Source organism: Leptodactylus fuscus, chromosome 3 (genome assembly GCF_031893055.1).
Source record: "Leptodactylus fuscus isolate aLepFus1 chromosome 3, aLepFus1.hap2, whole genome shotgun sequence".
In the NCBI taxonomy this organism is placed as follows: domain Eukaryota; kingdom Metazoa; phylum Chordata; class Amphibia; order Anura; family Leptodactylidae; genus Leptodactylus; species Leptodactylus fuscus.
Genome location: NC_134267.1, coordinates 23996650 through 24009136, shown reverse-complemented (window position 1 = coordinate 24009136; position 12487 = coordinate 23996650). Strand labels below are relative to the sequence as shown.

Sequence of the window (12487 nt, the reverse complement as noted above, 5' to 3'; positions counted from 1 at the left end):
CAAGATGTCTGCAGGCTTCAGAGCTGAACTCTCCCAGCATTCCCAGCTCTCTCTGGTGACATCTTTATACTAGACATTATACAGTTAATGGGGGGGGTGATTACTAAAGACACTTGATATATTTTCATCATTTACTCCTTTTTTTTTGGGTACCTCTAGATAAATGAAGATGTGACCAGTGTGAATACTGACTTATTATATTATACCTTGCAGATTTTTGACTGCTTTAACCCGAGGATGCAGGATGCCAACAAGAAGGTGAATCAGTACGCGCTGGAGTCCGCCGCTGTCATGATCCCGATCCTCAAGGACAGTCTGCACCACGTCTTAGTCCCTATGGTGACCGTAATCACAGACAACCTGAACTCCAAGCACGCCGGGATCTACACGGCTGCCGTCAGGGTTCTGGACACCCTCATCTCCAGTTTAGGTAATGATCAGGAACTTTTACTTTTAGTGCTCCTGTAACTAAGAAAGTAGCAGTTCCCACATAACAGTGACAACCAGTACCCAGGCGGGTGCCCAAATAATAATAGCAACCAGTACCCAGATATGTGAGCTATTGCCCCAATAATAATGACAACCCCAGTGCCCAGATATGCCTCAAATTCCTTTTCATATTCTGGCACATGAATGGGCTCTTAAGTGAAAGCACACTTCCAGCTACATTGTCCCCATAGCAGTGGCGCTCAGTGTCCCCATAGCAGTGGCGCTCACAGTGTCCCCATATCAGTGGCGCTCACAGTGTCCCCATAGCAGTGACGCTCACAGTGTCCCCATATCAGTGGCGCTCACAGTGTCCCCATAGCAGTGGTGCTCACAGTGTCCCTATAGCAGTGGCGCTCACAGTGTCCCCATAGCAGTGGCACTCACAGTGTCCCCATAGTAGTGGTGCTCACAGTGTCCCCATAGTAGTGGTGCTCACAGTGTCCCCATAGTAGTGGTGCTCACAGTGTCCCCATAGTAGTGGTGCTCACAGTGTCCCCATAGCAGTGACGCTCACAGTCTCCCTATAGCATTGGTGCTCACAGTGTCCCCATAGTAGTAGTGCTCAGTGTCCCCATAGTAGTGGCGCTCACAGTGTCCCCATAGCAGTGGCACTCACAGTGTCCCCATAGTAGTAGTGCTCACAGTGTCCCCATAGTAGTGGCGCTCACAGTGTCCCCATAGCAGTGGCACTCACAGTGTCCCCATAGTAGTGGCGCTCACAGTCTCCCCATAGCAGTGGCGCTCACAGTGTCCCCATAGCAGTGGCGCTCACAGTGTCCCCATAGCAGTGGCACTCACAGTGTCCCCATAGTAGTAGCGCTCACAGTGTCCCCATAGCAGTGGCGCTCGCAGTGTCTCCATAGCAGTGGCGCTCACAGTGTCCCCATAGCAGTGGCGCTCACAGTGTCCCCATAGCATTGGTGCTCACAGTGTCCCCATAGTAGTAGTGCTCAGTGTCCCCATAGTAGTGGCGCTCACAGTGTCCCCATAGCAGTGGCGCTCACAGTGTCCCCATAGCAGTGGCACTCACAGTCTCCCCATAGTAGTGGCGCTCACAGTTTTCCCATAGCAGTGGCGCTCACAATGTCCCCATAGCAGTGGCGCTCACAGTGTCCCCATAGCAGTGGCACTCACAGTCTCCCCATAGTAGTGGCGCTCACAGTTTTCCCATAGCAGTGGCGCTCACAGTGTCCCCATAGCAGTGGCGCTCACAGTGTCCCCATAGCAGTGGCACTCACAGTCTCCCCATAGTAGTAGCGCTCACAGTGTCCCCATAGCAGTGGCACTCACAGTGTCCCCATAGCAGTGGCACTCACAGTCTCCCCATAGTAGTGGCGCTCACAGTGTCCCCATAGCAGTGGCACTCACAGTCTCCCCATAGTAGTGGCGCTCACAGTTTTCCCATAGCAGTGGCACTCACAGTGTCCCCATAGTAGTAGCGCTCACAGTGTCCCCATAGCAGTGGCGCTCGCAGTGTCTCCATAGCAGTATCGCTCACAGTGTCCCCATAGCAGTGGCGCTCACAGTGTCCCCATAGTAGTAGTGCTCAGTGTCCCCATAGTAGTGGCGCTCACAGTGTCCCCATAGCAGTGGCGCTCACAGTGTCCCCATAGCAGTGGCACTCACAGTCTCCCCATAGTAGTGGTGCTCACAGTTTTCCCATAGCAGTGGCGCTCACAATGTCCCCATAGCAGTGGCGCTCGCAGTGTCCCCATAGTAGTGGCGCTCACAGTGACAACCATTTCCCTTTTCATTGCAGATAATTTGTGGCTCCTGCAGCCATTCGCCGGCAGAGTCCGTTTTCTCAGCGGCCGCGCTATGTTCGATGTGACCGAGCGATTGTCAGGTAACCTGGATAACTATCATTTTTAAATTGAAAATTTTTTGGTGTTTACATATTGGGGGGATTTGTCAAAATTGTTGTGGGTTACGTCACTTTACGAGACCGTAAAATGGTGCGCAATTTTGCCAACATAAGTAAAATGGCGCCCAAGTTGTGGCCATCATACATGAACTGAAGAAATTCTACAAGTGGCGAATTTGCAACGTTAAGATTCAAATGAGGCAGATTTCTCGATTTTGAGACAAATATTGTAATTTTTTTGTCCCTCCCATTTCAGGCCTGGTGTCCTCTGTTTACCATCGGAAGCCTCAGGCCGTGGAGCGCCACGTCTTACCAGTACTCTGGTACTTCCTATCTAATATCACCGGGAATGGCGTCCTGCCGGGACGGAACGGGAACTTTAAGGAGGTGGTTACCAAACTGACTAAAACCCTACACAGAGTGATGGGGCCCAGCCTTGAGGAATACGCCTCCGGGCAGTCACAGCACGCCGTCAAGATGCTGGCCGACATCCTGGGCACCAAGTGAAGACGCATACTTATTTTTTTAAAGAATTTTTTGCCCCCTTTTACACTGCGAGGGGGAGAAGCAGAAGAAATTGCAAGTAGGCCCAAATGTGGCCTTGTTGCCCACAGCAACCAATCACAGCGCAGCTTTCATTTTAACAGAGCACTTTATGAAATAGAAGCTGTGATCTGATTGGTTGCCATAGACAACCATGTTGGCCTGCACGTACCCCATTGTAGGTGTAAATTTCTGCAGTTTTTGGATATTGGCCCCAGTAATCAGCCTATAGATGATCATACTTGCCAACGGCCCCAATTCGTGGTACTGTCCTGCAAAGAGGCGGAGATTTGTACTCATTTGCATTAAAGGGACATTTCATCACATTTGTAGGCGTTCCCTTTGGAATGAGGAGGGGCTTAATAAAATGTCCTGCAGTTTGGGAAATGGGTAAATAAGTATGGACTTCTAGGTCAATGGGTTATTTATTACAGCTTCTTCCCTCAAGAAGATCGTGTTCGATGCGAAGACAAATGACGCCAATCTTCTGAAATCTTAGCAACTGTTTGGCATCACAAAAACTACATGTAATGTTGAGTAACTGCAGATGTTTTCTGACATTTCTTATACTCTAGTCACATCCAAAGCTGCATTCAAAGTTCTATTTGTTTCTTTGATTTCTCTATGTTGCCCCCTGCTGGCTCAAAGTCTTCCAAGAGATAGTACTGTATATCAGGCAGGTGTAAAGCTACTTCTTTCACAATGCAATGCAGAGCACGCAGCATTATAGGATCTCCACTAGGGGCAGTGTAACTCAGTTTAATCTTCCCTAACCTGGATTCTGCAGAATTGATTCTACTGATATTTAGGACTTGCTGATAACCTTGCTTGTATATTATCCGTGTCATATTGTACAGCACTTAATTCCTGCAAATAGTCAGTCACTACTTCTATCAATGATCAATAGCAAATGACTAAACGCTAACTCGGGACAGTCTCGATAAGTCTGCTGTCAGCTCTCTATGTACATACTGTATCATGTGCCTTAGCAATAAATAATATTTTTATATTTTGCTTCTGAGTAGTTGTGTTTATTGGGGATGTTGAGATTGCCCTGGTGACAGTAACCTATTGATCTGTAGGACTGAGGTGATGTGCTGGTTCTGGGGACACTAACCTATCTATCTGCAGGGCTGGGGTGATATGCTGATTCTGGTGACACTAACCTATCTATCTGCAGGGCTGGGGTGATATGCTGGTTCTGGTGACAGTAACCTATCTATCTGCAGGACTGGGGTGATATACTGGGTCTGGTGACACTAACCTATCGATCTGTAGGACTGGGGTGATATACTGGGTCTGGTGACAGTAACCTATCTATCTGCAGGGCTGGGGTGATATGCTGGGGTCTGGTGACAGTAACCTATCTATCTGCAGGGCTGGGGTGATATGCTGGGGTCTGGTGACAGTAACCTATCTATCTGCAGGGCTGGGGTGATATGCTGGTTCTGGTGACAGTAACCTATCGATCTGCAGGACTGGGGTGATATACTGGGTCTGGTGACACTAACCTATCGATCTGTAGGACTGGGGTGATATGCTGGTTCTGGTGACAGTAACCTATCTATCTGCAGGGCTGGGGTGATATGCTGGGGTCTGGTGACAGTAACCTATCTATCTGCAGGGCTGGGGTGATATGCTGGTTCTGGTGACAGTAACCTATCTATCTGCAGGGCTGGGGTGATATGCTGGTTCTGGTGACACTAACCTATCTATCTGCAGGGCTGGGGTGATATGCTGGTTCTGGTGACACTAACCTATCTATCTGCAGGACTGGGGTGATATGCTGGGTCTGGTGATACTAACCTATCTATCTGCAGGGCTGGGGTGATATGCTGATTTTCCATCAGTGCAGCCATGAGAGCTGTGTTTTTGCCGGACAAGCTGCACTTACTATCACCATCTTCTTTGTATGTAAAATGTAACTTTTTGGAGTTAGCGGCTGTATAAACACAACAATCCCCTCCATGTATTTTACTTCATCCATCGTTATATATGATGTGATAATTCTGGGGCTGTTACTGTTATAATAATATCAAATTTCTATATTTGATGTTTTCAACAATTTGGACAGAATTGTAATTTATTTAGTCTAAAAAATTTTTATACCTGCACAGAAAGGATAATTTGCTATTTTTCTTATATGGATCCTCAGACACAGGAATAGAAATTATGTATAGTTTGGGGGATTTTTTTTTTTACGAAAAAAAAAATCAGAAAAAATAAAATTGGATTTTTTTTATTTCTCAAAAATTATTTTTCCCCTTTTTTTCAATATGTCCCAGTGGGAAGTTGACCACACGATCTATTACATTGCACTGTATGTATTAGGTCTTATCTGACAAGCTACCTGTCCATTCTCACCAACAGTCCCAAATTTGCAAAATTGTCCTGAATTTCACGTAACAATCCCAACAATTTCAGCTTCTCCTGTCCTGAAAAGGGGTGGAGTTTACATTAATCTGACAGGACTGGGCATTCCCTGGCAGGTTGTAGTCGGTCACAGAGCAGGACTTAAATATGCTGAATTTTACCAACAAAAAGTTAGGTCCTTGGCCGTTTTTGAAATTCCCATACAGGTGAATGGAACGTGTTGGGGGTTGTAGTTTCCCACAGATGGAGCACCAAAGGTCACCAACCCTAACCCTAAGGGGCACAATTTCTCCCTTGGACACAATAGGGTCAGTCTTACAGAAAGCCATAGAACCTATCAGGATGTTTTTGAAATTTCACCTACTGTATGGATGGCATTTAAATATGAACAGCGTCAGTGGATTTTTTAAAAAATAAAAACATTCAGAGATCTTCTCAGATTTTTCTTTGACCACCTCTAACACTTGTAAAAAAAAATAAAAAATTTATAAAACAGAAATTTGACTTCAAAAACATTTGAATTGTGCAGCATTTGTTGTAAAAACATTCATAAGAGAACACTTACAGAATATTTTATTTGTAAAAAAACAAAAAACACCAATGGGGTCACAAACACGTTCCGATCTCTGCGTGTTGACCCAGTTGAGCCGGGAGGTCTTGGCCGATGTCTCCGTTACAGATGAGGTGTGAATGACTACTCAAGGACATGATGGGCGATGGTAGCAGGTGAGCTCTACAACCTTGGCAGCGTCTATCAGGAAACTCTAGTAGGCCCAGAGCTGATGGTTTATGTTCCGGGACGATTCGGGGGTGGGCTGGACGCTGGTGCCCGCTATCTGGCCAGGAGGACATTTCACGATAGATGGAGATGATTATGTAGATTGAGCTTGTCTGCTAACACCAAAGACCCAAATGTGAGGAACATGACCATAGTCCTGAGCCAAAAACATCTTAAGAAGGGTTTCCAGTGTCCCCTCACCTCAAGAGCATCGAGATTCATGTAAGACCTAAGAAAATTTGAGATTTACTTGATATTCCTGGCAGATCACAGAACAGTAAGGGCACATCTCACATGGCCAGGTGTGTGTGTGTGTGTGTGTGTGTGTGGGGGGGGGGTGCAACTTGTTGGGCAGAGTTAGAAGTTTGAAGAGAGAAGAGAAACCAAGAGTAGAAATACATTTCACAAGGATCATGGGTACTGAGTACAGAACAGTACAGGATAAGTAATGTATGTACACAGTGACTGCACCAGCAGAATAGTGAGCGCAGCTCTGGAGTATAATACAGGATGTAACTCAGGATCAGTACAGGATAAGTAATGTAATGTATGTACACAGTGACTGTACCAGCAGAATAGTGAGCGCAGCTCTGGAGTATAATACAGGATGTAACTCAGGATCAGTACAGGATAAGTAATGTAATGTATGTACACAGTGACTGTACCAGCAGAATAGTGAGCGCAGCTCTGGAGTATAATACAGGATAAGTAATGTATGTACACAGTGACTGTACCAGCAGAATAGTGAGCGCAGCTCTGGAGTATAATACAGGATAAGTAATGTATGTACACAGTGACTGTACCAGCAGAATAGTGAGCGCAGCTCTGGAGTATAATTCAGGATAAGTAATGTATGTACACGGTGACTGCACCAGCAGAATAGTGAGCGCAGCTCTGGAGTATAATACAGGATAAGTAATGTATGTACACAGTGACTGTACCAGCAGAATAGTGAGCGCAGCTCTGGAGTATAATACAGGATAAGTAATGTATGTACACGGTGACTGCACCAGCAGAATAGTGAGCGCAGCTCTGGAGTATAATACAGGATGTAACTCAGGATCAGTACAGGATAAGTAATGTAATGTATGTACACAGTGACTGCACCAGCAGAATAGTGAGTGCAGCTCTGGAGTATAATACAGGATAAGTAATGTAATGTACTGTATGTACACGGTGACTGCACCAGCAGAATAGTGAGCGCAGCTCTGGAGTATAATACAGGATGTAACTCAGGATCAGTACAGGATAAGTAATGTAATGTATGTACCCAGTGACTGCACCAGCAGAATAGTGAGCGCAGCTCTGGAGTATAATACAGGATGTAACTCAGGATCAGTACAGGATAAGTAATGTAATGTATGTACCCAGTGACTGCACCAGCAGAATAGTGAGCGCAGCTCTGGAGTATAATACAGGATGTAACTCAGGATCAGTACAGGATAAGTAATGTAATGTATGTACCCAGTGACTGCACCAGCAGAATAGTGAGTGCAGCTCTGGAGTATAATACAGGATGTAACTCAGGATCAGTACAGGATAAGTAATGTAATGTATGTACACAGTGAGTGTACCAGCAGAATAGTGAGCGCAGCTCTGGAGTATAATACAGGATGTAACCCAGGATCAGTACAGGATATGTAATGTATGTACACAGTGACTGCACCAGCAGAATAGTGAGCGCAGCTCTGGTGTATAATACAGGATGTAACTCAGGATCAGTACAGGATAAGTAATGTAATGTATGTACACAGTGAGTGTACCAGCAGAATAGTGAGCGCAGCTCTGGAGTATAATACAGGATGTAACCCAGGATCAGTACAGGATATGTAATGTATGTACACAGTGACTGCACCAGCAGAATAGTGAGCGCAGCTCTGGTGTATAATACAGGATGTAACTCAGGATCAGTACAGGATAAGTAATGTAATGTATGTACACGGTGACTGCACCAGCAGAATAGTGAGCACAGCTCTGGAGTATAATACAGGATAAGTAATGTAATGTATGTACACAGTGACTGCACCAGCAGAATAGTGAGTGCAGCTCTAGAATATAAAATGATGTTTGCAGACTTGGTCATAGGTTTGCTTTACATGCAGTTACCCTGTAAGATTGGGTCTTTGACAGGGTCAGGTACTTTGAGGCTACATAAGTGTGCAGTTGTTATATTGACCTTGCTCCCTCTACTGTACAGATATTTCCACTGACTACAGCTATGGATTCTGTACCCCCGCCATCTCCATTTCATGAAGGAGTATACAGCCTGAGCAATGGAAGAGCTTTAGTCCCAACCCCCCACCCCCCTCATGACAGACATATAATCTGATACTGCAGATTAGTAAACATGAATATGATCCCTGGCCATCAATGTCAGCGCCACACGCAGGACAGGCTCAGATTTAACCATTACCTGGAAGTTCTTCAGGGATAAGAAGAAACTTGTACAAACAATAAAACAAACCCACTTGCTGTACATATTGCAATATATTGCAGTATTTTTGTGACTGTCTCCACTCACTGTATATTTTGCGGTATTTTTGTTACAGACTCTCCACTTGTTGTATATATTGCAATATATTGTGGCATTTGTGTTACTGACTCTCCACTTGCTCTATATTTAGCAGTATTTTTTCTTACTGACTCTCCACTTGCTGTATATATTGCGGTAGTTTTTCTTACTGACTCTCCACTTGCTGTATATATTGCGGTATTTGTGTTACTGACTCTCCACTTGCTCTATATATTACGGTATTTGTGTTACAGACTCTCCACTTGCTGTATATATTGTGGCATTTGTGTTACTGACTTGCCACTTGCTGTATATATTGCGGTATTTGTGTTACTGACTCTCCACTTGCTGTATATATTGCGGTATTTGTGTTACAGATTATCCACTTGCTGTATATATTGCGGTATTTTTTCTTACTGACTCTCCACTTGTTGTATATATTGCGGTATTTGTGTTACTGACTCTCCACTTGCTGTATATATTGCGGTATTTGTGTTACAGATTATCCACTTGCTGTATATATTGCGGTATTTTTTCTTACTGACTCTCCACTTGCTGTATATATTGCGGTATGTGTTACAGACTCTCCACTTGCTGTATATATTGCGGTATTTGTGTTACTGACTCTCCACTTGCTCTATATATTACGGTATTTGTGTTACAGACTCTCCACTTGCTGTATATATTGCGGCATTTGTGTTACTGACTTGCCACTTGCTGTATATATTGCGGTATTTTTTCTTACTGACTCTCCACTTGCTATATATATTGCAGTATTTTTTCTTACTGACTCTCCACTTGCTGTATATATTGCGGTACTTAAATTTTTTCTTTCCATCCTTTTTCAGCCTGCAAAATAGGAGTGAGACCTCTGAAACACTGTAACGCGTCCTGAAGCACTGTAACTGTATGAGGGTAGTAATATACACAACTTGTCACTCAGCTTTCTCAGGCTCACATTTACCTAGGCCTGGGCTCCATGTCACTGCCACTAATGCTAGCCTATGGGGAGGTCTCATGAAGCTGCCAGTCATATTGGCTGACACTCAGCTTTCCCAGGAGCAGATATAAGTAACGTTCAGCTGGCAGAACCATGTATCAGTACAGCTTTGATGCCTGGCTGACCGCTGATCCCCGCTACTCTCATAACTCATCACCCATTGCTGACCTGTCAGTCGTGATTTGCTCTTCTGACCTTTAGTTTGGCGCAGTCAACACATAGCGGAGACCAGCTGGGTATGTGTGTGCCATGGAGGCCATCAGCATGGTGGGGGCAGACTATGCAAGATCAACCTGAAGTAAGAAAACAGGTCACATCCTGAAGTGCTGAGCACCAGAGGGGCAGACCGGACCCTGGCAGCGCGGTCTGGGGGGCTCCAGATAACATCTGGTTTTCGATTTTCTTGAAATCAATCCTATCCATAATATAATAGACATGACTGTGCTTGCTGCCAGCAGGGGGCAGGTTTCTTGCTGCAGTCTATGACACCTGACTGATGGAACATGCATGTGTACTGGAATGGTTGGCATCGATATCTATCACATCAGAATCCGTCCTGCTGATATCATTACATCTCCAATGTTAGATTTACACCCCGTTACTATAGGACCCCACAGTTCTACACCCACATTGCCCTCACCGGGAAAATTATAGGTGTTTGTAACAAAGCTTTGCCGAGGAAGACACTGCGACTATTAATAGCAAGGGGGGGGGGCTGCGAGCTAATCGTATAATTACCCCCCCTCCCCCCCATGGCGACTGAACCGTAATCACTTGTAATGTTCCTTCATCCTCTTCTACAGGCTGCAGATACAGTGCAGTATACAGTGACTGGCTGCAGATACAGTGCAGTATACAGTGACCGGCTGCAGATACAGTGCAGTATACAGTGACTGGCTGCAGATACAGTGCAGTATACAGTGACAGGCTGCAGATACAGTGCAGTATACAGTGACTGGCTGCAGGTACAGTGCAGTATACAGTGACTGGCTGCAGATACAGTGCAGTATACAGTGACAGGCTGCAGATACAGTGTGGTATACAGTGACAGGCTGCAGATACAGTGCAGTATACAGTGACTGGCTGCAGGTACAGTGCAGTATACAGTGACTGGCTGCAGATACAGTGCAGTATACAGTAACAGGCTGCAGATACAGTGTGGTATACAGTGACAGGCTGCAGATACAGTGTGGTATACAGTGACAGGCTGCAGATACAGTGTGGTATACAGTGACAGGCTACCGATACAGTGCAGTATACAGTGACAGGCTGCAGATACAGTGCAGTATACAGTGACTGGCTGCAGGTACAGTGCAGTATACAGTGACTGGCTGCAGATACAGTGCAGTATACAGTGACTGGCTGCAGATACAGTGTGGTATACAGTGACAGGCTGCAGATACAGTGTGGTATACAGTGACAGGCTGCAGATACAGTGTGGTATACAGTGACAGGCTGCAGATACAGTGTGGTCTACAGTGACAGGCTGCCAATACAGTGCAGTATACAGTGACAGGCTGCAAATACAATGTGGTATACAGTGACCGGCTGAAGATACAGTGCAGTCTACAGTGACTGGCTGCAGATACAGTGTGGTATTCAGTGACCAGCTGCAGATACAGTGCAGTATACAGTGACAGGCTGCAGATACAGTGTGGTATACAGTGACCAGCTGCAGATACAGTGCGGTATAGGACTGCGAAATACAGGAGGCTGCTAATATTATTTAATAATTACAGTGAGGGGAGGTACCTGACAGTCTATTAAAGTCCATAGCTGCTGCAGAACCTCATAAACCACACCCAGGCAGCGCCGCACCTCCCATGAGGCGATCTGAAGCGAGCGCTTCAGGCGGCGCTATGTCAGGACCCCAGGGAGGGCATCATTTTTGATTATCTAAGCCAGTCCAGGACAAGCTGGACTTAGCACCGAGCGGTGGTTTGGGGAGGCCACTGAAGCAGCGCTGCTCCAGCAGCCTCCCCTCACACTCAGGCAGAGAGCAGGTCTTCTCCATGCCTGCTCTCTGCCTGCGAACGGCGCTAAGCCATGCCCCCTTTGCTCCGCCACGCCCCCTTCGCTCTGCCCCCTCCTCCCGGGGGGGGGGGGGGGGGCGGCTTTCTGTAGTTCGCCTCGGGCGGCAAAAGGGGTAGGTTCACCCCTGCACCCAGGCATCTGTAGATCCTCATAATACCACAGATGCTTGGGTGTGGTTTTAAGAGGATCTGCAGCAGCTGAGGTGTGTATTATGAGGTTCTGCAGCAGCTGAGGTGTGTATTATGAGGTTCTGCAGCAGCTGAGGTGTGTATTATGAGGTTCTGCAGCAGCTGAGGTGTGTATTATGAGGTTCTACAACAGCTGAGGTGTGTATTATGAGGTTCTGCAGCAGCTGAGGTGTGTATTATGAGGTTCTGCAGCAGCTGAGGTGTGTATTATGAGGTTCTGCAGCAGCTGAGGTTTGTATAATGAGGTTCTGCAGCAGCCGAGGTGTGTAGTATGAGGTTCTGCAGCAGCTGAGGTGTGTATTATGAGGTTCTGCAGCAGCTGAGGTGTGTATTATGAGGTTCTGCAGCAGCTGAGGTGTGTAGTATGAGGTTCTGCAGCAGCTGAGGTGTGTATTATGAGGTTCTGCAGCAGCTGAGGTTTGTATAATGAGGTTCTGCAGCAGCTGAGGTGTGTAGTATGAGGTTCTGCAGCAGCTGAGGTGTGTATTATGAGGTTTTGCAGCAGCTGAGGTGTGTAGTATGAGGTTCTGCAGCAGCTGAGGTGTGTAGTATGAGGTTCTGCAGCAGCTGAGGTTTGTATAATGAGGTTCTGCAGCAGCTGAGGTGTGTAGTATGAGGTTCTGCAGCAGCTGAGGTGTGTATTATGAGGTTTTGCAGCAGCTGAGGTGTGTAGTATGAGGTTCTGCAGCAGCTGAGGTGTGTAGTA

General features: G+C 46.2%; 2 protein-coding genes across 3 annotated transcripts in view; both read left to right on the top strand.

The window, feature by feature from the left end:
• The window catches only part of TOGARAM2 (TOG array regulator of axonemal microtubules 2), a 53320-nt gene extending 50402 nt beyond the window's left edge, over nt 1–2918 (top strand). The window contains exons 18-20 of the mRNA XM_075266513.1: nt 214–430; nt 2249–2335; nt 2610–2918. Coding sequence (XP_075122614.1) covers nt 214–430; nt 2249–2335; nt 2610–2860 — 555 coding nt within the window. The 3' untranslated portion in view covers nt 2861–2918. The remainder of the gene's footprint in view (nt 1–213; nt 431–2248; nt 2336–2609) is intronic.
• A 3189-nt stretch (nt 2919–6107) lies between these two features.
• Nucleotides 6108–12487, top strand: part of CLIP4 (CAP-Gly domain containing linker protein family member 4) — a 70688-nt gene continuing 64308 nt past the window's right edge. The window contains exon 1 of one of the 2 annotated variants that reach the window (XM_075267224.1): nt 6108–6269. The gene's annotated coding sequence lies outside the window, so the exon portion shown is untranslated. Of the gene's footprint in view, nt 6350–12487 lie in introns of both variants that reach the window. The other variant, XM_075267226.1, reaches the window with a different exon arrangement.